Source organism: Typha latifolia, chromosome 11, assembly GCF_019914945.1.
Source record: "Typha latifolia isolate L0001 chromosome 11, TyphaL0001v2, whole genome shotgun sequence".
Classification (NCBI taxonomy): Eukaryota; Viridiplantae; Streptophyta; class Magnoliopsida; order Poales; family Typhaceae; genus Typha; species Typha latifolia.
In genome coordinates, this window is record NC_133096.1 from 6,752,347 (window position 1) to 6,779,162 (window position 26,816).

The 26,816-nt window shown below is 34.8% G+C and overlaps 3 protein-coding genes across 5 annotated transcripts; 1 reads left to right on the plus strand and 2 right to left on the minus strand.

Moving 5' to 3' along the window:
- Window positions 1-720: 720 nt before the first annotated feature.
- On the minus strand, window positions 721-3,025 carry LOC140797827 (uncharacterized). Its single transcript, XM_073151503.1, has 2 exons — window positions 2,480-3,025; window positions 721-1,777 (listed from the first exon to the last, which is right to left on the minus strand). Exons 1-2 carry the CDS (start codon window positions 2,928-2,930, stop codon window positions 1,698-1,700), a joined length of 531 nt encoding a protein of 176 aa, XP_073007604.1. The 5' UTR covers window positions 2,931-3,025; the 3' UTR covers window positions 721-1,697.
- Window positions 3,026-10,321: 7,296 nt separating this feature from the next.
- LOC140797258 (plastoglobule-localized metallopeptidase 48, chloroplastic) lies at window positions 10,322-17,206 on the plus strand. Of its 2 annotated transcripts, XM_073150560.1 has the most exons (9): window positions 10,322-10,587; window positions 10,772-10,829; window positions 12,987-13,054; window positions 14,179-14,358; window positions 15,581-15,677; window positions 15,784-15,890; window positions 16,406-16,539; window positions 16,634-16,827; window positions 16,918-17,206. In XM_073150560.1, the coding sequence occupies exons 1-8, from the start codon at window positions 10,369-10,371 to the stop codon at window positions 16,749-16,751; spliced, it is 981 nt and encodes a 326-aa protein (XP_073006661.1). In that variant the 5' UTR covers window positions 10,322-10,368; the 3' UTR covers window positions 16,752-16,827; window positions 16,918-17,206. The 2 variants fall into 2 exon arrangements, with proteins under 2 accessions (XP_073006661.1, XP_073006662.1); XM_073150561.1 differs by lacking the exon at window positions 16,918-17,206 and having other exon boundaries at window positions 10,334-10,587; window positions 16,404-16,539; window positions 16,634-16,774.
- A 1,840-nt stretch (window positions 17,207-19,046) lies between these two features.
- Window positions 19,047-26,589, minus strand: LOC140798261 (uncharacterized). Of its 2 annotated transcripts, none has more exons than XR_012110806.1 (7): window positions 26,094-26,589; window positions 24,869-25,055; window positions 24,509-24,759; window positions 23,313-23,427; window positions 21,180-21,272; window positions 20,489-20,628; window positions 19,047-19,496 (listed from the first exon to the last, which is right to left on the minus strand). XR_012110806.1 is itself a non-coding variant. In XM_073152061.1 (7 exons), the coding sequence occupies exons 1-7, from the start codon at window positions 26,435-26,437 to the stop codon at window positions 19,380-19,382; spliced, it is 1,251 nt and encodes a 416-aa protein (XP_073008162.1). In that variant the 5' UTR covers window positions 26,438-26,577; the 3' UTR covers window positions 19,047-19,379. The 2 variants fall into 2 exon arrangements, 1 of the variants encoding a protein (XP_073008162.1); XM_073152061.1 differs by having other exon boundaries at window positions 20,489-20,632; window positions 26,094-26,577.
- Window positions 26,590-26,816: the final 227 nt, after the last annotated feature.

Below are 26,816 nucleotides of genomic sequence, written 5' to 3' on the forward strand. Positions count from 1 at the left end.
GACGTTCGATGCGGTTCGGATTGTTCAGTTACAGCGGTTAAACCCGCTAACGGTCCAATGGGCAAGAGGCATAATTTTGAGAGAGTATAATTTCCTAACAAGGAAATCTATAATTTTGCTTATGTTGATACGCTGACATTGATATAATAAAATTAAAAATATAAATTCGTCTCTCCTATTGCTATCAGTTTTTTATGTGAATTACAAGTTTGCCACTGTCGGCCAATTGCAATCAGTTTGTTTACATTGCTAACCTTACTTCTTAACCGCGAGGATTATATATGTTAATTAAGCTCACATTACTCAAAAAAAATTCTACAAATTATATAATTGCATTTTTCTTCTAGAGAAAGACTAGGAGTAGATAAACATATTCTGATGATTAGTAGCAGAATTTGTTGTTTCCGTCTTAATAACATTTTTAATCACCTACTCTTATAGTGATTTCGCTTCTTTTCCTTTCTTTATTTATAAGTCGTAGCCCTCGTTTCATTGAAACCTATAGTGATTTCGCTTGATTCCCTATAAATATTGATTCCTTGATACTCCTTATGTGTGTTACCTGTGCTAATGAAAAATCCTATGAAAGAAGAAATTTTACATGGATACATCTAAAAGACATCTCCTTTCATGGTCACATAAAGGAAATTCACAGCAAATATCCTGCATTGTATGACATGGCAGTGCTTTGCAGTGATATTTAAAGAAATAGCTTGCAAGGAGGCTAACAACTGAAACTATTTTTATGCCAGTAACAGAATAAAAAGCCAAAAAAAACACAAAATAATTCAGTTATGCACTGTTTGTGTTCATCACAGCTCTTCTGGTAAGTGCACTAGGTTCCCCAGAGCTTAACAACAAAAGAAATGCTTGCGGTGGAGTACACGAATAGACATTTGCCAAAAGGGGAGGAAAACAACAGAATCCAATAGAGAATCACAGGAAGTTGTCTTCAGTGGACAAAGGTTTATGGTCCCAGATTCAGAAAGACCCATCTTAATCAGCTGAACATCTCATTAGTCACACCAGCTTGTAGCAAACTCAAGGTATCACCTCCAAAGACCTGCTTGTGTGAGGACCATGATCAAGCAGCCTGAATTGCCAAGACTGTGGGCATTGAGATCCAGATGGTTTCCTTTGTATGATATATCAAAACATGTTGTGGGGAATCATATGATCAGATATCTATTCCAGCGCACGAAACTCCGCAACAAGTTATCTACTGCTTAGATATCCCATGCAACTCATCCTGTATAGTTAGAGAGCTTCACATCCATATTAGATTGAATCAACTGTGACTGCCATAGCACAAATCATAAAAGTGGAAACTAATTCAGAGGAGCATTAGCTGACATGATAATTCTCAGGATATAAGAAATTAGGAACCATACCGTGGAACAAAAAGTATTTGTTCCGGTCAACAAAAGAAATGCTTTTATTCATTTTTTATCAATTAAATCAAACAATATATTCAGAATTGTGAATGCGTAATGCATAATCTCCATTATCAATTCAAATTTCTCAATTTTTTCCATCTCAATGTTATCTATTTGATCATCCGCATCAGATGGCACTGAGCAGTATGCACAGCATTCTGGATGGCATTAAGCAGCAAGGATCAGTAGAGTATAAAGCCTGCGTTGTCGGCTCTCACTCATCAAAGAATTGCTTCTCGATAATACTGCGAATGTGTTTTGTCAGCTGCACAATCTTACAGTACATGCGACGGCTTGCGCCCAATATTTTAGTCTTGCTTTAACTTCCTCAGGATTGTCCCCTGAAAGCAAAGAAAAATGAAGATTCAGATAAACAATCTTCATCTGCAGTGTGGTTGCTGATATAATCTACTAAATAAGTAAAGGAAATCTTTTGACAGGGAAAAAAAGAGAGTCATAACTAGATCGACAGATTGATGATTCATTGATATCAAATTCAAAAGAAGAAGATTCTTAAAGAAAATTTGTTCCCATAGCAAAGCATTAGCTGAAAGCATCTTGTTAGCTAGTAAAAGTATTAAAGTTGATCAGATATTAACCTTGAGCTCACAGCAAAAACCCTGAGGAACAAACGGACTGCAAATATAAGTAAAAGCAAATATAGTATTCCTTTCAACTGAAACAGTAAGGATCAAAGAGATGCAAAAGGATGAGAAGTCAAAGATATGATGCAAATCTCGCCAAAAGCTAAAAACAGGCACACAAAGGAAACATTACTCCAAATATTAACCAAATTCAATATATATCAATTTTTCGCAAAACAAGTTCTATCTACAATCTGAGGTCGCCCAAATCTCTATCTTCAGCTACAAGTAAATCAACCACCTTACGAGAAATCAAAACTTCAACCCACCAATTGTTCCACCAAAGCTTTGAAGAAAAGCAAGCGCTAGTCCAAAATGAAATCTTTCGCTCAGATCCAAATCCAGACACTCAGATTCGAGTAGAAACTACTAACCAATCGAAGAATTAAGGTTGTTTACCTGGACTAGATATCCTCCAATTGGCAACGGAAGGCGAAGAACTCGTCTCCGTCTCGTCCGAGAACCTTTGGCTCATGGAGTAGCAGAGCTCGAGAGCCGGAAGCGTGTTGCAGAGCTCGGGGATCTCGTCGTAGCTGAACCCACCAAACCCTAAGTCGAGGCACCCCTTGAGGTCCTCCAAATCGTCGTCCGTGAGGCTCTTCGTCCTCGCCACGCTGCCTTCTCTACCGTCCGGTCCCTGTTCCGCCCCGTCCGACGCGCCCGCCACGTATCCCTCGAGCATCACGCCGCCGCCTCCGCCGCTGGCCTTCCTCGGCCACGCCTCCTCCTCCTCGCTTCTCCTTTGCTTTGTTCTCTTTGCCTTCTTGGTTCTCTTCGCCGCGAAGAAGGGGTTTGGGTCAGAATTTGGTAAAGAAACAGGGGAGTCTGCCTCACAGGAAGAGCTCCACATCTCTCTCTCTCTCTCTCTCTCTCTCTCTCTCTCTCTCTCTCTCTCTCTCTCTTTCTATCTTAAGAGGTCTGGGTGTTATTCTCGTGGCGTAGTACAGCGGAATTTAAATGGGGAATGGGGGTAACGAGTTAATGACCATGGGGATGGGGATGGGGATGGTGTATGGTATCGTATGGTATGGTATGTGCATGTCATGATGGAGAGGTGGAATGGAATGGGATGATGCATTGATGATAATGGGTGAGTAGGAACGTGACGTGGACGGCATCGGAAGGAGGCGTCTCTGGATTTTGGGCCCCTTTTTATTAAAGAAAAGTCCTTGTAGACATGTATTTCAATTAAATGGGATTAAATGGTTAATTACATTCTTTACGTAAGTAATCTTAAATGGTTAAACGGCTAATAGCATCAGCGGCTTTGTTATTGCGCTGACTAATGTAAGACACCCTAAGTTTTAATTTACCATCGGCTCTAAAAGCTTAGGAGTTTTGAGTTCGAATACTATTAGACATATCTTTGTCATTTAAAATATAAACCCTTCGTCCATCTAAATTAAGTAGACTTCTTGAGTCTATTTAAATATCACTATTATTTAGCGGCTTATTTTGTAAGTAATTTGAGAGTTAATATGCTCATCTACTTTTTACAATCTAAAATAAGAGGAGATGCTCCGATTGCAGCAGTCGATGTTATTGTAAAATTGACAAAAAAGTAACTTTGATTATTAGAGAGGAGGAAGATGATGAGCCTAACTAAGGGTCACTCGACAATAATTTGACACAAATTCAAGGGTTGAGATTCAGTACGATCGCGCAGACGATTTTGTGCAGGTTGATTCAAAAGAACCGTCGAATATGCATTAAGTATTGGTTCACAGTTGTAATCTAGTTCAAAATTGAATACAGGAATCGTAGAATCAAAGTGAACATGATCTTGACGATAAGATATGCATGATCGGTGTATTAGTATGTATTTAACAGCGCACCCTAATTGATCTGCAAGAGATAATCTCAATCACAAATTCAAAGACTTTGGATTATATATGAGTTGACTTGCTTAATAGGATTCCTAGCCGGTTCATGTTTATCGTTTTAACAAAGTCAACCCATTTAACTTGAATGTGCCAGCTATGTCATCCATTTTAGTTTGTATTCATTTTATTGATCAAACTAAGGGAAAATAGAGGTGGATAGTTAGTTAGCTAAGAAGCTTTTGACCAACAAATGGGTGATTAGAATAAATAACCCTTCTTCTACCAATCATTAGTAGAGTTTTATACTCTTGGAGCACCATAAAAGTCATGTGAATAAGTTATGGAACCGGAAGCCATCTTAAAAATACAGCTTAGCTCCTTAAACAACTACCTAATAAATTATTATTAGGTCATTGACCAAATAAATTTATCAAATCCGAGGTGTACGTAGAAATACGAAAGTAATTGATTTAATAGAAAATCTAATTAGGAAAAAGCTAAACAAGGAAAAATTACTTATATCGATCATTTATATAACTAGTTGATTCAAAAGTTTAAGCCTTTGCCTCTCACGAGCAGCTCCTAATACTGCACAAGATGTGAAGACCGCCACAGGCTGACGAGATTTGAACTTATATATAGTCTCTTAAAAACTTCTAACGATCTTCCAAAATTTATTATTTAGTTAGAATAGGGATTAGAGAATATCCATAGAAAATCTTTGTTAAGCAGAAGACAATCTTCTACAGCTAATCTTAGCTATGTATTTTAATTCCCTCCCACCCCCCACCCCAGGATTGTCTCCTCTTTATGTTGACAGTATAACTAAAAGCCGATTTTGGTGTTCCTACTGGAGAAAAAAGCTTCAACTGTCAAGGAAAAAGCCAACAAAGATTAACCAAACTCAAATGTTTTGATTCATATTTTTAAGGAATAGTTTGGCAAGAGAAACAACAATTGTAGGGTTGTAAAGGGTGGTGCATCTTTGCAAAGTTTTTCTTTTTATCAGCTGTAATCTTTGAGGCTCATGTACTTGCCTCACTAGTTTCTTTTTCTTTTTCGTTTTTGGGCCACTTTTCCGGCTGGCAAGCATGCAATTGCTTAATTGTATTTGATGAATGCTAGCTGAAGCTAATCAGATCTGAAGGTAGACAGTACTTGGAATAATGGATGTAAATAATTAGCTTTGAAGGTGGTAGCCATCTGGATATCCATGTCTATCTATCTTGCTTTGCTTATTCCACACTTTTGGAGACTCCTTTTGGTAATGGAGATGTAGATAGGATATCATATTAAAAGTGGGTGAAGTTGCTACTTGTATTCTTTGATATCATGAGTTTATGATGATTTTTTTTTCACTTCTCCCAGTTTGATGTGTATATTGGAGGATTTTCTGTCAATTATGCATGAATTGATGGTTGTTTTGCGGAAATTTTTTTGCGTAAACATCTTCGCTTTATTTTTATTACTATTTCTTTTCTATCTAAATCAACCTTTATTTTTTGCTGTAAGTCTTTAAGACAACACCCAGTTATCTTTAACTCAATATAACTTGATGGAATAATATTTCATGACAAACATTATATTATTTAGCATGCATTTAAATCCCTTTACTTATTTGTTTTCTTTTTTGCTAATTAGTAAAAAAAATGACTGTCATTAGAATACCTTAGACTAATCAAAGGGACTAAACAATAAAACTTAAAAGGATACTTCTTTAGAAGTTCATATATATATATATATATATATAATATAGGCAATTATGAATCCTTTGTCATCATATGAACACATGATTTTATACCTGAGCTAATTGGCACAGATTAATTAAATCACAACATGTACTTATATTTCACAAGAACTACATAGAAAATTTAAAAAAAAAATACATTTTCCACATCAGCAGTAATCTCTAGAAAGTACTCTCCAGCTCATATTTGCTGTGATCTTCTCTTATGCTTCCTTTCATAATTTAAGATTCAGAAGAGTAGAAATAGCATTGAATTCTTGAAGGACAAAACAATGACCCTACATAAGAGAGAATTATATGGAGATCCAGCAGAGCTCAAAGGTGTAAAAGAAAAATTAAGGTAAATTATAGTTTATCCTCTATGGTTTGACTCAATTTTAAAGTACTCATATGTATTTTAAATTAAAGCATTTAACTCTCTCTATATTCTACACTAAGTTACAATCATTAGTCAACCGTTAACAAAGATATGAAAAGACCTAATTATCTTACAGAAATAGTCTGCTTTGAGAATGATACGAGTAGTTTGATAATTTAGCAAATTGCTTATGACGAAAATATCAATGCTAATAAATCACATTTATTCCAACATATGCAGTATTAATTTGGATGTCAAATCTAACCGTTATGATTTAGTTATATCATATAGGGTTAAATTGCTTAAGTTTAAAAATATAGAAAGGTAAGTTGAAACCAAGAAAACAACAGTCCAAAAGAGGCTATAATTTACCCTCAGAAGATAATTAAAATAATATTATTGTCTTCCACACTCAGTTGTTAAGAAATAAGCACAAATGTCAACTATAATATATATATATATATATATATATATTACATTTGAAAAATTGAGTCAATTCAATGAGATTGCTACTATTCCTTGCAAACTCATTAGGCATGTGTAACATGTATGCCATTTGACAAATGGAATGTCAACTTTGGTTTGTTCATACTTAACCTTTCATATCTTCAGACAAAAGAAAAGGAAAATAAGAAGAAGAAGAGAGGCATTTGGCTGTTTCTCATACTGTAAACTCCATTGTCTACTTGATAGATTTTTATTTCAAGAAGTCCACTTGATAGTTTAGAAAAAAAAGAAGAAGGGCATGTTAGTATCTGTACACATTGCTAAAATCCTTTGATTATGTCAAAATAATGTGCATTGTGTTTTTTATGTTCATATCATTGTTTTATTTGCATACTTTGAGAATGTTCATGGTGTAGCTCAATCCAATGCCCACAAGATAAGGCTATGGCCATATGGCCACTAACTTTATTAAAAGTCTAGCAGAAACTTACCATTGAAGTCTAATAGATTAATTATGGAATAATTTCAATGAGTGTGGATGAAGAAGTAATAGTGAGTTTATTATAAAGAAATGATGAATTAAATCTCATGAGGACACCTAACCCTCATGTAATATATATATATATAATCCTTATCCTACTAAGCTCCTCAGGGGCAAAAATGTCTATTCATACCCATGAATAAAGATAAAAGATAATTAAAAAAAATTGATATACATGTAATCATATATTAAAACGTCAACTTTTATATAAATCTATAAATTGATTTTGCATACATATATATAAATGATTATGCTTTGATATGAGTAATATCATATTTATTATTATTTTATAAATCTCTATTCATATTAAATAACTAATCTTATAAGTCTACTATGTTTTAGTACACCGACAAAAGAGGCGAATAAACATATATAACTTTCACGATAGGTTAAAATTCAAGTACCCCTCTTAACTTACATTCGTGATGCTTAATATTTTATAATTTTTATTTATATGAAATCGTTACTTTTTCTATTCGAGAGACAAGAGTAAAAATAATTTCTATTAAAATTATTAATCTTCGGATCGTTTGATCTTTATCTTCTATCCATTCGAAGGATTTATAATGTCTAAAAATATAAAAATAAGGAGGATCTAAAGTGAAAGAGGCATAAAGGATTTTAAAAAAAAAAATCTCCAACCAATTGTTCTACATCAAAAGGGCATTTAAGTCTTTTTATATAAAGAGAGACAATTGAATTTAAGCTTGACCAGAACAAGGGGGGTAAAACTGTACTTTTCCAGCATAAAGCTCGCCGGGCAGTGAGCATATCCGGATCCGAGAAGCATCAGATTGGCGGGTTCCGTTTGAACTCTGGATCCGCTTTGGCGGCGTACGTCTCCCGTGGATGTGATGACATGCATCAATCATCATGCATGGGGGATGGGATGGTATGGATGGGGATGTGGTATGTCATATGTGGCATAGCGATGCAACAGTGGAATCCACGTAGGACAAGCAGCAGTTGGAGGACAAAATAAAGACAAGCACTTGTCACCTACCCACGTGGCTGTCTATCTCAATAATGGAGTAAGCCAATTGGAGCACTCTAATAAAAATTCTTTTCGCAACATCGAGAGTGTCATCTTATTCGCTGCTTACTTTGGGCCCCACCTTGTTGGCCTCCGATTGACCAGGTAAACCGTGTTTCCTGTTTACAGCTTACACCAATTTCTTCCGCATAATGGAACGTTAGTTTGTTTCTTTTTTTGTTTCAAAATAACTTTTTAATACAAATTAAGTCTTTTTTTTTCTTCCAATTTGTTGGATAAATAAGTGAGTTTCCCAAATTATATGGAGTTATTTGCCTTTGAAGTGAAGGTATTCCACAGAACTAGCAACGATATTAATTAGACAGTAGGTACTATTATTCATCGCAACCCATCATCTTGCCGGTCAAGTTATTCAAGATTGTTCCTCTTAAGTATAGACTGATTCATATACTTCTTTGTATTATAACTCTTGATCAATAAAATCTTAATAATATTTTCTTAGTGATATAATACTCTATTTTATAATTTTCTCTAATATAGTATGAATATTTTATTTGCATATGATATATATATATATATATATATATATATATATATATATATATATATATATAGATAATTTAAGAATTTAGTAGCATGAGTTAACTCATAAAAATGAGTTGGTTGGAGAGATATACTATCTTAACCATTAGCGCTAGTGGTTCAGCCTGGCTTTGATAATCACTAGTGTATTCGGGAGGGTTGATCTTTAGTGTATCTATTGTATGAATACACCAAAACTTATAAATTTATAAAAAGAGTTTGTTCTTTAAAATAGATAATCATGACAAAATAAATACATAAATATGTGAGTTTATCATAAATACTAGTTTGGGCTAGGCCAGGCCCAATCTTTTTCGGCCCCTAATAGACTAAATCCAAATCTTATTTATAATATATATATATATATATATTTGGGTCTTGGAAATAGCTAATTATCTGTGTTAAATACATTTAATAGATAATAAATAAATTTCATATTTATATTCATGTTAATTTGATTGAGATAGGATTATCCTTTATATAGCAATTATATCATAAAAGTTCTAGTATTTACATTTAGGTTAATAGTCAAAGAAAGGGAAATAAGGGCAAAGCTCTGCCATAACTTCATCTGTGGACCTCCTCTCATCAACTCATGCTGCCTTTGAAAAATAGTGAAGTTTACATTGCTTTCATGGAAGATTGCTCACCATTTATTCCAACTCACTCCTATCCAATCAAATAATTTGGGACAAAGAATAATCCTTTGGTAGCCCTACATGGTACCCTAAGATGTAGTTGATGATTTGGGTTCATACATGAGATAGGTAACAGAGTAATTATTGACTAATTAACTTCAATCAACTTTTAATAGAATTTAACTTTTTTTAACCAATGATCACATACAAATGAAGCGTTCACTTGTGGAATAATAATAAACTTATTCTGATATAAACCTCTTTATATTGGTATAACAACTAAATAACAACTAATGCTTATATTAGTATAATAATAGTTACTCACTCATCTCATCTTTCATATAATTTTTTTATATTTATTTAATTACTATTTTACTCTTGAAAAGATATCATTTTATCACTCTCTGTTTTTTTATTCACATTGTAAGCGATATTTTAATTATTTATTAAACTAATATTTTAGTTTTATATCACATTAAGTGTAATTATTACACATTATACTAGAATATAACTAAACATTAGAATAATATGTATACGCTAGTATAAAAAAAGTTAGAATAACTATAGTAGTAAATTACACACACAGAGGTGATATACACCTCCTATAAATGTCACTGCATGCTTGCCAAGATAGAAGTATTCCTTAAAACTCATCCTAGAAGAGTTAATTTACTATTCTACCCGTACTTAGAAAAATGTTTATTAGTATTTTATTTTTAGATAAATAAAATATTTAACACTTAAGCATTTTAGTTAGAGTTACAGTAAAATAAAATCTTTTTAGTATTTAAGTTTATGGGTCGTCTATTTTGATAAATAAATTTTAAAATAGAACTAGTTTGGTCAAAAACGCCGTATTTACTTTTTATGTCTAGATACAAATTTGCCGACAAATAATATATGGCTAATAAATTTGGTGTTTTTTTTTTCTATTGAGAGAAAAGTAAACTTGGTACTTGACTTTGCTAGTTAAAGATATGTCGAGGGTGAAAAATTATATTCAAATTTAGCAAATAAAAATAACTCTCTGGGTACAATCTTGGGTACAATATATATTGTTTTCGTTCCACCAAATATTAAGCGCCGTAGTTTCTACTAGTATAATACTTATTGATAAGTAGAGGCTACCGTTGGAGTGCCTGCCTCTTCTCTCTTGGCATGGCTTCTTCTCTCCTTCCTCCCTACCTCGTTTCCCACAGGCCTTGCTTCGCGGTTCCCAATGCATCGAACGGTGGAAGGTGGGATACTCTTGCTGTTAAGGTTGGATGGAGGACGAAGGTGAGGAGATATGGAGTTCAGGTTGCGGTTAGCCGCGCCTCTCCGGTGGTCTTCCGTGATCTTGATGCCGATGATTTCAGGCACCCACTTGATAAGCAAGTAAATATCCACTTCTGGGTCGACGATAATTTCTTGTTTTTTGCTTCAAGTTTGGACCTTTTTTGAGTTATATTGCCATTTTTTCAATTGGGTATCTCCAATTTTGGTAGTTTGGGTTAGATTTTGAAGAATAGTCTATGCTAACACTGCTTCTATATGTGTTTTTGGTGTATTTATTGTACAGAATACGTTGCTTCTGAGGGCAATTCCTGGACTTAATGAAATCGGCAAGGCTCTGTTAGGTAGTACATGACTAAAGTTTTTTATTTGTTGTTTTTCCTTGTAGCAATGTTGTTAGAGACGAATTGGTGGTGTGATCGTATCATGCTATCGGTGCGGCGGATAAATTTGTAGCTCGTTTACTTTTTGTTCTTTCTGACGGTAATATGGTTTTCAAAAATGACTTTCTTGTGCGATCAGATGATCTTTTTTTTCTTTTGTTCTTTATTATTTGGTAAGATATACCGATATGTTTTTAAAAATGAATTTTTGGACCATATGATGCTAAACAAATTTATATGGTTATATGGTCCTTGTCAGCTATCATTTGCACATATTCTGGCTATATCACATATGCATTGAAGAGTTGAACTCCAATATTTTGTGTTGATTTAAACATAGGACACTTTTGCCTTTTGTGAATTTATTTAGCATATATTACCAGTGCTAATTTCCTTCTTCTTTCTACAATATGGGTATATTTCCTTTTTTGAAAAAAGAAAGAATCTAGACTAGGAAACTCCCTCTCTTTCTCCCCACAATTTTGGTAGAGATTTTAGCTTTGTCACATTTGCCTATGAAAAGAGATTTGTTATAAGTGCTTCTCTTAAATAATGACAACTTAAGAGGAGCGACAACTAGATGCAAATGTTGAAGTCTAAAGCTCATGAGTATGTAAAAATGATGATCATTGTATTAACCCTTTCACAAATTCGACAGTCTTTCTGTATGGGTTTCCTTACTTTAGTATAACAAGTAGAAATTTGTAGTGCCTTGATCCGTTGATGATCTAATCTAGTGGAATAGAAGTGCATAACCTCGGATATCAGATTCCAGCTAGGTGATTTTTCATTTTGATCTTTTTTTTTTCTTTATTTCTTTTCCAAGTTTGCATTACATTTAAGATGCTACCAACTTGGTATCAAGGCAACGAACTTGTTTTGTAATCTAACAATTTTTCTGGGACTTCTTTTAAACCAATCTCTGATTATAAGCCTCAATTTCTTACTCTCCAGATGTTGGGGCCCGTTGTTCCTATGCACATGTTGAGACATGTTGGATCTATCTGTCTTGTCCGCCCTTTGATAACCAATTTATTTGGATATGGCTATACTTTTGTATGTTCAACTTTAATTTTTATCAAGATGAGTATTTGGTGTTATCTATACTTTGGTTATAGGTTCAATGTATAATAAAAATTGAAATTCAGTTCTTAGATCTTAAAGTTTCAATAATAGTTCATATTTGCATGCCTTATGATTCACCTAAATCCCTTCTTTATTATTATACGTATTATCTTATATACCACTTATCACACCAACTAAAAGTTTACAAACAACAGTACCAAACATCACCAGTCACTAGGTAGGCTTACTACATAATATAGATGTCACTGGTATGACCAATAACCTTGCCCTTCTTTTGGTAGTCTAGTATTAAGGTTGCAGAATCTGCATTCTGCTGGCTTTTTTTTTCTCATTTCACATGGATACACAATATACTGGTGGATTGCAATCTGACATAGTTGCAACATTTACTAATATCTTGTTACTAGACATATTAATATATTCTCTTATAAGCTGCATTTGTAAACTTATAGCAGAAGTTCACAATTTTTCATCAACTTCAGGGATTCCGTAGATTCACTTTTGGGGCAGCAGCTCTTGCATATCGCATTCTTCTTAGATCGATACTCAGTCTAGTATGAAGAACTTAACCTCCAGATAGAAAGCTTTGTAACATGACTTTCCTGACTACATGCCAAATACTTCTTTTTAGGTACATTTTTGTTTTACCAAGTTCACTTTAAGTGAGGACTTGAGGTACCTGCTAGCTGCTGTTGCAATTCTCATATAGTCAGTCTAGTATAAACAACTTAGTTTTTGTAAAGGAAGATTTTTTTATTGAACCATAAGGAAGCTTCAGAACATGACTTTGTTGACTATGTGCTAAATACTTTCATCCTAGGTACATTATTCTAAACTGAGTTCAGTTTGAAATGAATATAATTATGAGTGTTGGGGAGCGGGGGGATGAATATTTGTAGAATTAGTCGATGTACAAAATAAGTTACCTTTTTGTTGAAGTTCTTAATTCTGCTCTTTGTAAATGTACATCCTTGCTTCCTTTTTTCTCTAATAATTACTGACACAGCATATTATTTGTTATATTTACTGCAGGACCAGTTACAGAACAGGTTATGCTTCTTCAGAATATAGGAACATCAGTACTTGTTTCAGAAAATCAGGTTGGTCCTTTTATTCCTTTTTATATGATTTGATTGTAAATGTCAAGAAGTAAATCATTCAGATGGGTTGCAACTTGCAACTAAGCTATTATAGTCTATGCAGCCTTTATTATTGAAAATCATACTGTTTCATTCCTTGAACACAATATTGTTCTCAACCTCCCTCAAGTGTTGTATCCTCTCAAATCTAAAGTGCTTATTCTGCTGGTAGATTGAGAAACCTCTTTTTCCTGATTCTGAAGAGTTGGTCAATTACCCTGTAGCAATTTATGTTCGTACATATTGAATAGGATTAATCCCAGCGCTTACCTAACCATATAATATGTGTCCTAACACTTTCTTGAGTTCTTTATCATTTCTTTTACATTCTGAGAATGAGGTAATCATTATCTTCAGCTGCATTTTATCTTGATGCGGAGCATTGTCTGGAAAATTCATTCTAGTTTCTCCAGTCATTGTTGACTATCTCCATTTCTTAAATGAGCTTTGGTGGATAAATAATTAAATATATTGAGAGAGTCAAATAATCATGATAGATCTGCTCCTCAAACCTGACCAAAGGGACCCCTATCTCAGCTCTATTTGTTTTCACTTTTCAGGACGGGTTAATGATTTTTAGGGCTTGACAGGTTGGACCAGGCTTAGTAATTGAGGCCTGGTTAGATTTCGGGCAGGCTTGGGTTTATCTAACTCTCCATTGGCTTGATTCAGCCCTCTACCAAGCATAAGTTACTGTTAACTCTTTTAAAGACCCTAAACCTTCATATATTACTCCTCTCCTTTGTGACAGTGTTCATATCTTTCCTTGCCAAAAAAAAAAAATCCTTGCATCATTGTGACCAGGCCGCAATGACTTCTAATCCTTTTGTCTTTCATGTGGACTTGCCAAAATACCAAGTTTCATCAGATTCTGAGTTGGTCGCATCATGAGTCATTCCCTAATCAAGCTTGTACTTCCACACCAACTCGGCTACTGATATGAAGCCTTCTCAAACATTGGTGCTTCAAGTATTGTCTCTCATTCTTTTTACCCACCAAGAAATACAATAGACCACTTTAATACATCAGAGTCTAGTAGGGTTGTTTTATTATTCAAGACTTATGTTTCCTCTATCTGTGTACAGCTATCTGATCTTCATCATTTACTGGTTGAGGCTGCAAAAGTACTGAACACTGAGGCTCCTGATCTTTATGTCCGTCAGAATCCTGTTCCAAATGCATACACTTTAGCAATCAGAGGTAGAAAACCATTTATCGTCGTCCATACAAGTCTGGTGGAGCTTCTTACTAGAAGAGAACTACAGGTATCATAATTTCTTTCCACTGCCTAAACTGCAGAATATATTGTTCTCTAGTATAGTTGTGATGGGGTTGATGCATCTTAAGAATTTTTTTTTACTTAAATCCAAGGACAAGTATAGACTTCCAAGGTATTACATACAGTTTTCTTTGCCAAACATTGTTTACATTTTTTCTATAGAAGGGCTGATGTTCTCTATGATTTTACAAAGTGTAACAACGAACCATTCGGAGTTCTGGTTTGCCTACTATTGGTTTAAAAACTTAAAACTGTATGTGAAGAAGGAGAACATGGATCTACCATCCAGCAACCATCTGGGTTAGTCTTGCACCATCTTGATAGTTGATACAGTAATCAAGAAGTATCATGATAGAGAAAAATGAAGATGTTGATGCATACAAGTCTGTACTAGGGTCTAGAAGAAGGTGCGAACTAATGGAGCATGCAAAAAGTGGAGTTCCTGGATGAGGCAACATGTTTGTCATCATCGGTGACTATAAGTAGCATCATACTGATAACTAAGATGTTAAATCTTGTAAACAATGATCATCTCGGAAAATTTGAAGCTCATAGAAATGGAAGACAAAAAGCTTCATGTAATTTCACTGACTACCTTAAGTCCTTAACATGTCATAGAGGTTGATTGCTTACTGAGGCAAAAGGAAAGAATGATTTATGACAGGTGCAGCACTATCAGGTTTGCATCATCTTTCATAGTGATCAAACCTAGAGAGCTGCCACTAAGGTATAATCATGCTAACCATTAAATACTGTAGCCTGGCATGGGAATTCTGCACTTTGATTGAGTAGTATGAGTGCCGTGACAAGGACTATCAGAAAGTGAGGATGCATGATAGAAGTATTAAAAAGGAAGCCTCAATGCAGAATTTGCAGTTTGGATTTCTTAAGTTCTCTTTGCTTACTGCTTTCTGAAATATCCTTTTGTCAACCAATATCTATTTTTTTTTAACTTTTATCCTTAGTATATCAAACTGTGCTTACTTCTGACTGAATTATCCAATAGGCATTAGCAATTATAGACGCGTTCATGCCTACTTATCCCCACTACTTATGATCATTGAACATTCAATATTCAATAGTGAGTCTGTGACTGTAAGCCAAGTTGGTGAAATTTCCTACCCTTGATATTGCAGTTGAAATATAAGAACCAGTCTGGTTTGGATCAAATGAGATAGTCATATTTTCTATGTTTATCTTGTGATTAGGCTGTTTTGGCTCATGAATTGGGCCACCTAAAGTGCGACCATGGGGTATGGCTTACTTTCGCCAACATATTAACACTGGGAGCATACAGTGTACCTGGTAGGTCCTATGCATTTTCCAATTGCACAGATGAGGGATATCCTGTCTTCCGATTTTGCAAATAATGTATAAGTACTGAAAAGTTTCACAATTTTACTGCCTTCAGGGTTTGGTTTTCTTGGTCGTATTCTGGAAGAACAGCTATATAGGTGGCTCCGAGCTGCTGAGCTGACTTGTGATAGAGCAGCTCTTCTTGTAGCTCAAGATCCTAAGGTACCTTTTTATCCTGAAGAAAAACTAAATTTTACCCAAACTCTCATTTCTCTCCTCCCTCTCATTCTATTTTTAAGGTGGTAGTGAAATCTTTGATTCCTGCATGGTGAACAACAGAAAAGGAAAGGGAAATCATGTTGTATTTCTTCTCCTGTAACTGTACATGGAAGTTACTTATCTATTTCCCTATTATTCAGGCATGTTTTTATACTTGAAAATTCTTTTCATGCTGTAGCCATCCATTTTCTTTATTCAGCTAACGGGCTATATGAGTCAGAAGATTCTGATGTAGGACAGTATCCATCTGTACAGATACTGGAACTTATATGAAACTTTTTCTATATGAATTGCAAATTCCTATTTGGGTATTGAATTACAAGAGCATCCTTTTTTTATTCTGACACTAGTCAATTCCATGATTTGTAGCAGCCAGAAATATGACAGGGTTCTCTATGCTTTTTAGAACAACCAATCATCCTACATCTAATAATCTTTCTTCTATGTCCCATCAAGAGGTTGTCATATCTGTTCTGATGAAACTGGCTGGAGGATGTCCATCTCTTTCTGACCAGCTAAATGTCGATGCTTTCTTGGATCAAGCTCGTTCATATGACAAGGCTTCTTCGAGCCCGGTTGGATGGTACATCAGGTTGGTGTCATCTTTGGAAAAAAAATAATGCAAGATAATTCCATTAGGCTCTTGATAAGAGCTCATTTGAGGATTTTTCTCCTTTGCTGTTCAGGAATGCTCAAGATACACAGCTATCCCATCCTTTGCCTGTTCTGCGAGCTCGTGAAATTGATGACTGGTCAAGGAGTCAGGAATTCAAATCTCTACTGAAAAAGGCAATCCATCTATAAGTTGCTCAGAAAGTATAGTGAAGGGCGCTTTGTGGTCAAAGGATCTAAATCTATCATAGTACAATAATACATAAAGGTGATGCAATCTATTTAGCTCTTTAACAGAAATGTTGCCATATAAGAGCTAACCTTATGGAGTTACTGACAGCTGGTTAGTGTTTTGCAGACCTCTCTAATGTGCTTGCATTTGCACTGGAAAAGGAACAGCTCAAGTACCAGAACTAGGGATAACCAATGTCGCAGCGGTATACAATTCAAAAAGTAGAATAAAGGAAGTTATACTTTGTATAGTGTACATATACTTAGCATATGTATATTCCATTTCAGAGGCTTCTGTATAGGCCTATAGAATCACAATTGTTTGAATAGAATCATTTTCATGTTATGTAGTTTGCTGTTACGTTTTACTGAGTTTGGAAAACATATATATATATATATATAGAAAATTATTCATATATCTTTTTGCCTTTTAAGCTTGATTTGGTGCATTTACTATTAAATTGTCAAAATTCATGTTTGGGATACACTATCCATTTGGTAAGCTGAGATAAAAGTATGTTACTTGGGATAAACACCTCCTATGAAGTATGGATATAGATACAAGATACAGAAATGCCGATACGATATATGTGTATATATATATTAGTGAACTCGTGTACTTTTACTTAGTATGTTACTAAGTAAGATGTTAGATAAATAAGCAAATTCAATCTATAAATAAAAAGAAATTAACTATTTAATACTATTTTTCTAATACAAATTATGAACTAAATTGCGAATTTAATCTTTTCACAAAGAGAAACCTCTTAAACCTGATAAGAAATAAAAGGTAGTGGCCTCCTTCAATTTGACTCATATCTATACTAATTAAATCCCCCTTTATCCCAAAAAAATCTGTACTAAATGGATGTTTAATCCTAGGGTTTATCATGCATTTTCTATCCTCGGTGTTAGGTAGGGCAAGGAAACTAGGATAAAGGGGCGAGTTATCCCATTTTAGCAAATGACCGTTCTGCCCCTCTCAAACCCCTTTATCCAAATATTTATTTATTTTAAGTGGATTTTATAATTTATGTAGTATTTATAGTGATGTATTGTACCACATTTCGAAGGTTAGATTCATTTTATAATGCTATAAGATTATAATATACTTAGTAGCATTTTATTATATGTATGTAACGAAAATGTATTGATATAGTTTGCGATGATATCTATATATAAATTATGATGAGTTTAGTAAAATTATTTCTTGGCTAGGAGTTTCAAAAATAACCATGAGTTATCGAAACAATAATTATAAGATAAAATTATAAATATATATTTACATTAAACTAAGAAAACTGCAGTAAGATCAACACAATCAAGCATCATTATTATTTCTTATTTTTATTCAGTACATCATTATATTTGTCATTCTTTTTTCAAACAAACACCAAAAGATAATTAGCTTTATCCCATGATAAGTCTCTAATTTATTCTTCTCCTAATTTTTTTTCTTATCTTACACCCAAATGGGCAGGCCATCCGGTCTGAAGGGGAAAAGGAAAAGATGCAATTATAGATTTTTCTTTTATTTGGCATCATTGTCTCCGTAGGGTTTCTTTAGCATAGCTGATGGCAATGAGCAAATGAGGCTCAACCTTTTTTTTTATTTTTCCTTTTCTTTTTGCATATATTCTCTTGTAAAATTTCTTATTTGCACATGTGGGATAAATTTGAAAAAATAATTCTGTTATTTCAATTCAGTGGGAGCCATTTGCACAAAAACCAAATTGTTTTCAATTTTGCAACACTACCTATTTTTTCCTATCTATAAAATTCTAATAAATAAGAAATCCTTATATACAACAACAATAACTCATTAAGGTACACAGATAGCTAAAGAGAGTGTTGTATGAGTGTTCTTAAATTCAAATTCCGTTGACATTATTAAGTTCCCACTTTTTTAAATAAAAAATAAAAAAATAAAGCAATCCAGTAGGTATAATAGGATTTTGAACAACAATAGGAAGCTGCTAGAAATTATTGTAATATTATAGCCTTGTTTTCCTGATTTTGCATAGAAATTCATATAAACTCTATTCTACAAGTACTGTAAATAATTTGCAAAGAGTTGTAAGGCACGATTTTTTCTTTTTCACAACATTAGCAATATAGTTTATATGCTAAAAGGAATATCTTCTCATGCTTAATTGTCGCTACTTTTGCAAGATATCACCAAAATGCAAGACTTACCAATCAAATACTTTAGAAGTCACGATTGAGAGATCAAATGCCATTTCTATCTGCATTAAATTGCTCCATAAAATTCTTTTTTTTTTATAGAAGTTCCATAAAATTCTTGATCATCTTTTTACAATAAAAACCAAGAAGCAACATTCTAGTGATCTCCATAGCTCTCCCATCTGACCGAAACTTCTCAGTTATCAGAAAATATAAAACTCTCTTTTAATCTTTATCTGCCAATTGAAAACTTCAGCCAGTAAAATCAAAGATGATCTTCCACCCAGAATACAATATTAGGGGCATAGATATTCCATTGCGACCTTGCGCAACTCACTTGTTACTTGCTATCTTGAGTCATTATGTAGTGATGTGCAACCATTTTCTATTGGATTATTTAACTTCTCAACCAGCCATATCAATATCTGTGGATTTACTGTCATCAACAGGATTTGACTGGAGGGATGCAGATAGATCTTCGATCCGAAGAGGAGAATGACGAGCAGCATACTGGAACAATACCTGAATGACAGAAAAAGAAAGAAAAAGGAGATGAGAATGAATCAACCAGATTGATGACAGCTTGATCCACTAGCTGTCCAGCAACATAGCAAACAACTTCAGGGTATTTCTTTCATCCACTGGTCTAAACGCCTGAAAGGTCCTTCTGTGTAAAATCTCAGAATCGTGCATAATTTTGTATAAATTCAGCATAAACACAAACTTTCCAAAGCTACTAAAAACTTGAACTGCCATTGTCCAATTAATTCTTTTTCGTTCTCCGATGAATTTTAAGCAGGCACAAAATCCATATCAAGGATAGAAAGTAATTGTCATTAATTAGAAAGGTTAGATTCATTAAAGCCATCAACATACTTATACACCTACAACTGCTTGCATGTAAACCTGTAAAAAGAAGTGGCATATCTTAAGATCAATAGCCGTTAAGAGTGATGAAGATGACTTTTAGGGTTAAAGCTGCCCTTTCTTTCCCTTACATCCTTCCTATTTTATCTCAGCATTTTTAGGTGCACAAAGAGGGGTTGGTCAATATCATCTTGATTTTGTTTATAGTGGTACACTTTTATGAGACCAGGATCTAATTTCAATGATAGAGGAATAGTTCAAGGTATCGGAGGCTAACCTTGTTAATGTATAGCCCCCCTTATGAAAGGCTAGTAGTGTGGTTGGAGCTTCCACCACAACCATCATAGCTATCCCGAATATTCAAACGACTGTCTACTCTACCCTACAAATGACTCTTTACTTTATGAGTTGGTGTCATATTACTAAGCATTCAGGTGGGAAACCCCAAAATTTTGCATTTTTCCTACAAATTTAACTAATCTATTGGTTGGCAGGTCAGATTAAGTTGTGTATGAAATTACAATCAGGCCGAGAGCATCAAATTGAACCAATAACCCATTCAGAGGTAGAATAATTCGTACTATAATGTATTTCATCTACATTTTAGAAAAGCAGCCACACAGAGTAGAGCAAATTTTCTTTCTAACCTTGGAGTGGCTGTCAGCAAAAGCCCGTGCACGATTAGCCTTTCCTAGAAATTGCAGGTTACTGATCTCCAGCTTTCCCTCAACGAGACTCACAGTTTCATCTCTAATGGCGAACCGAAGAAGATTTCCTGACTGTAAACCTGACTGCATAAAGAACTATCTTAAATTATGATACTTCAAGGAAAATATGCATAAAAATGGATAGAAGAAAATGCTGTGTAAAGACGAGTGTTCATTTAATATTCAGGAACTCTAAACAGTAATCATTAAACATACTGCCCAGAATCAAGTTATACAAAAATGAACCCTTTAATCATATAACTTTCATTGGAGCAGATGTAACAGACTTAACATTCCCACCCAGAGAAATCTAAAACAAGCACTGAAAAGTAGATCTAGTGACACATTTTGTCAAGTATATGAAATGTACTAATTGTAGTCGAATCATAAGAGATCTTCATCCACTAGCTTATTGCAGATATAGCAAGGATTTTGCCTTTGATCCATAAGATAGAAGAGTGAGTGAGAGAAAGATAATAAGAGCTATCACGTACTTTAATTTTAAGAGCTCGGAGAGACCTCTATGATGGATCTACTATGATAGACACAATAGTGTATCTATAACATGAAATTATTATAGTAAGCTGCAGCTGGTACATTAGAAAAATAAGCTTTGTAAAATTTAAATTACCTTCTGAACAATGTCTCCATCAAAGCACCCAAATACAACTGGAGGGTCATCAGAAGTAGTTAGTTTCCCATCATCTTGCAACTCCAAGACAATCTGATCAGTACACAAGGAAATAGAAATATTAGAAATATACTGGTTGGACTGCATATAGCCAGAAGGCTGGCCGGATGTCATTGACATGCTCTGAAGAGCCAAAACATCTAGGATAATATACAAGTTCTCTAAATCTTTTACAACTTAGCTTTAGTAAATGGTAGTTACATCATTAACAGCCAAAAAGAAATAACTTAATATTTGGACTACACTGTAGTAATAAGACACTCACATGACTTAAAATTAGTAGAGAACTCTATTGGGCAAATTAGAAGATGGCTCAATCTTTGTTGCCGTTCTAACAGCCGACCAAATCCTCTAGATTTTCCACTCTTCTTTTTCAAATTTTCAGAAAGGAAATTAAAATCAGAAAAGTATGAGATTTCTTGCTTGGTCTGTCAGTGTTGGGATTTTATCATCAAAGAGAGCTATATTCAGTGAAATGCTATAGATAATGTTGGATTAATGAAATGACTTTTGTAGTCATCTTTCTATTGTCCTCTAATTTGCCTCTAATCATCTTCGTCCTTTTTCCTCCCTTCCCTTAGCCAATTTGCAAATATGCATGCCACTGAACTAAATTCAGTGGTATATTTCCTTCCTTCTTAGATCAACTTTATCTTAGATCCGATACTTTTCACCATTCTTTTTCTAAAAGTTCAAGTCTGCAGGCCATGAATAGTATGACAGTATCGAATTTTGAATCAAGGAAATAAATCAGAACACGACTGGCATGTCACCATTGGATAAGATTAAGCATGTCTGATTTGTATTCGTCTTTTGAACTTCTTGACAAAACTTTTACAAGCTGAATTGCTCTCTATTCTTCAAGAAATGATTGAGGTTCCTACTCACAAAAACTAGAGCAAGGGACAAACGAAAACTTGAAAAATGACTTGTCTATTAGATGAGGAGAGAAGAAAAGATATAACCTCTTCAACTTTCCTTCTTCACAATTCTCCTTTTTCTTCACTAGAGGGAAAGTCTTGATTACTTATCCATCCATTGCTTTCCTCTACTCTAATGTCTTTTATGTATGGTAGCAAACTCACTGAACACTAATTCAAATGTAGACAAGCATGCCAATGTCCAAACACGGCATGGGTTCCAAGCTTGAACATGAATATTTAGGCTCAAAATTAGTTTCACTATTCAACCCCATTTTGGTCAAAGCTAGGCTAGACCTCAAGCTCCACTATACTCAAACCTGCTTGTCTAAGTCTATTTCCATGTCTACAGGGCTTTTTGGGGGCATTTGCTCCTAGATTGTGTGATCCTAAACTATAACCAGAAAGGTAGAATTCTCTACCCACAGAGTGTCATTGCAGCTTTTCTGGAAAGTCATATTGTCCAACTTTGCTTTGGCAGCCATTTTGGCACCACTGTGAAGAGGACAATATTTAGCTGCCTGCCGATGATAAAAACCTGCCTCTTTCTTTGGAGCAGTTGAGACTATGTTTTTTAATCTTTTATTGAGGTTCAATAGCTGTTGCAACTTGCAAGAAACATATTCTAACAGCCATTGGAGGACAAAAGATGAAGTGATAGCAATTATGTATCATCTTTACTGCACTACATATTTTCATACTAAAGCACTAAGAAGAAATACCAACACACTAAGAAGATCACCATGCCAATATTGTGTAGCAATATTCCATCCGATTTCAAAGAAACCCAAAACCAGATGCCGCTAGAGAATTTTTCTAAGAATGATGAGAGAAGAATCCTTACATGCTAAGTATGACAATATTTATGGCAATCGACCATCTTCAAGTGATATCCATCCTAGATTCAAATACTAATGGGCTTTTTCTTAGCCTTAGCGATACTGTTTTTGCTATAGAGCACAAATCAATGTGAGAAGTCTCTAGGGAATGATTGAGTAGACTGTGATAGCCCATCTGCCACTGACTGAACCAAATACCTAACAAGAAGAGTTATTCCATAAAGTTTGGGGATTCAAACTTGTGAAAACAATAAGAATGTACAATGCATTCTTCCTTTAATGCATTGAGTACAGAGTGAGTAATGTACATGTACCTGTTGCAGAGTTGGAATTTGCCCTTTGTTGTCTGTGTCGAGAAAATACTGGCTACACATTCCATCTTTCCACACTAATGTTAATGGTGTGTTGCCAGTTTGATAATGGGCATGCCTGAGAAGGAGCAAATAAGGCCACAAATGAAGAGGAAATTCGTATACTTCAAAATGTTAAAAACTTAAAAATATGAAGTTGTGAACTTCATATCATACATAGCATTTTATATTTAAAAGATTTTTATAAATCACACTTTACATTTTACCTATTTTGTGATTCACATCACATTTTTTAGAATTTTGTAACCCCACCTCTCCTTTTTTCCTATAATTTTTATTTAACAACTTAACATTATTTTGACTAACTAACGTCGACCAAGTTACTAAAATACCCCCACTATTCTCTCTCATTTTCTATATCCCTCCACCATCCTCCCCACTTACCTCTTCCACCGTCGTCATCATTGCTATTGCCGCCGCTGCACCTTTCCTCATCTTCCCCTCTCCCCCTCCTCCTCCTCCTTTTCTTCTTCTTATTCTTGGGGAAGAGAAAAAGATGATGAAGAAGACAAAAGTAATTTAGGTGTATTTATAAATTATTTTGTATATTATAACGGAATATTCCTTTTCTAATACTGTCTAAGTTAATCCAGGGTCTTAAATGAGAATTATAGGAAAAACTGAGGGTCGGATTACAAAATCTTCAAAGATAGGATGTGAATCACAAAATAAGTAAAATATAAAGTATAATTGGTAAAAAGCCTTATATTTAAAATGGAAAATCATTATTTAAGATCCTTTTTCAATTTAAAAGGTAAGTTTTATACATGAACATGACATGGTTGTGGGTCAACAAAGACTATTATGAGTTCTAGAATACAGGTAGAAATCTGAACATCAAAACAGGATTCAGAAATGATCGACTTAAACTTAAATTTGAAAAACGAACAAGAACATACAATTCGAAAAGCATTGACATACAATTTTTCTTTTCAAAAACTAGAACAATATGAAGGGCAATCATTAGTTACAAGTGTTACAACCTCAAGTTGTTGCAGGTATGGACGCATAGTGACAGTAAAAGGAATGGAAACAGCTAGTTGGCAAAAGAAGACAGTACGATGAATAATATGGTAATATTAGCTATTGAACAATATTTAATGATACTCCATATAATTGTGAAGAAGACTGGAACTTACTTGTTGTAAAACAATAGACCATCTTTAGCATATGGCACAGCACCTGAATATGCTGCATGCAGTCCCATTGGGTTGCAGTCATAGATTGGGACGATGCTGAACCTGTACCTATGGTATGCAGATGGAGGATTGCAAGCTCCAGTTTCGGTAAGCTTAGAATTCAACCAAAAGAATCTGAACTCTGCACTGCAATCATATAGTGAGTAACCTCGCCAACAAACCATGTCTATAACATAGTATGTTTCATCTGGCTGCTAGGTGTCACAACAAAAGAAAGTATAGAATTAATTAAAGTTCTGAAAACTAATAATACATATGATCAACATCAACAATTAGAAACTTACAAAAAGGAAATCTCACCTCATGAAATATGCAATCAAGAATAGAGTACGAATGTGCTGGACCTGAATTGTCTTTTGTTCTGGCTCCATTAGGCAATAAAGATGGAAAGTGATGCAGAATAGAGCCATTACGGAGCCTACTCACTGTTGTACCATTAGAAGAAACCACAAAGCATCGCTTCCCAGCTGGCCTTGAAAAGACATACCTATATGAATTTCTGTTTATTCTTTGTAAAACAGTACTTTTATACACTTGGGAAGCATAAGCTATTCCAAAAATACAACAATATTGCATTTCTCACAAGCCAGATAAACAGAAGAAGATGGACTGCAAACTAGAAAAAGAGAAAAGGATATGCGGTGAAAGTGTTGATTTTATGTTAAATCTCAATATGATATACATAGAGAAAAGTAACATGCTACAACAGAAAAGGAACTGCAAAAGGATATAGTTTTATTGGTGCAGCAACAGCTCAAGGCAAGTGAAATCATAGTCAAACACATGGCACAATTTCAACTCATCCAATCATGCAAAACAGAACAACCACTCCTTTGTAGCACATTCACTTTACAAAAAAAAATAGATCAAAATGTAGAAGGAATACAACTTTCTATAAACTATTTCCTTTGCCGCCATATGCTATTCAATTTAGGTGTTTTCTGATATAATTTTGTGACAATACACTTCACTTTACAAACAAACATAGATCAAAATGTGGAAGGAATACAACTTTCTATAAACTATTTCTTTTGCCACACACCATATGCTATTCAATTTAGGTGTTTTCTGATATAATTTTGTGACAATACACTTATCTTCCATGCCATTAACAGTTTAACCTAATGATGAAGATTTGTTATTCAGATTCCCTCTTACATTACCTTGATAATGATTCAGGTTATATTTTTCTTCATATTCAATAAGAACCAAGAACTTCAACCTAGAAGCTCAGTTTATTTCTCCAAAATTTCAACTTCACCAAATCCCAAGGCCATATCTTTTCTAAAATCAATCACACTAAACTCATATAACTTACGTATTAACTAAAAATGATGATAATTCAAAGGATACCCTATTTACTTAAATCAAAAGTAATAGCTCAAACCCAGTAAAAACTTTCAACCTATAACCTCAGGAAAACTCTTTCAACATCTCAACTTGAGCTTTTCTTCCAGTTCCATAGAAGAAAGTCCAAAAGTAAAAGTTGAATCTTTATATGAGAAACGGAAAGGATGAAACGAACCAGTCACGATCCAAATGAGGCGGGACGTCGATCATCCACTCCGGCAGCATGAGCTGGCGAGCGAACCACTTGCGAGCCTCGGAACCCTTAAGCTTCGCGGCCCTGACCACGTCCAAATCCCTCGCCGGCGAACCAGACTCGGGTTCGGGGTCCGGTTCGGACTCGGGTTCGTGTTCCGGTTCAGGTGGGCCGTGGAAGGAGAGAAGGGAGGATGCGAGGTGGCGGGCACGGTTCTGGGAGTCTGAGCGGTGCTGGGATTGGCGGAGGAGGGCGACCTCGCGCCGCCGCTGCTGGTCGGAGATCGCTGGGCGCTTGAACGGACGGCGGATATCGTGCGGCGCCATCGTGGATCGGAGATCCCCTCCCTCTTCGCAACTCTGTGTTGGTTGTTACAATGGGGGAAAGAAAGGCTCGAGGACTGTTGCAGGTCTCCCACTCTCCCCCAACCAAAGACCAAAGTTGCGATTTTTGAACATCAGCTGTGCAGTTAGGGGTCTCGGGGTGAAAACGTACTGGATAGACGGATAGTGGTAGTAAAATCCTACTCTATCCTATCCGCATCCGCATTTCTTTTTGATAAGAATAACGATAAAAATTAGTGAACTTATTGTAGCTGAGTAATTGATTGAGATTAAGAGTCCAATTTAGAGGGTGTTTGATAGCTAAAAATTGAGGAAATAAAGTAGTTATTGTAAGTAACTTTTTGATGTTTGGTCGTAAAAA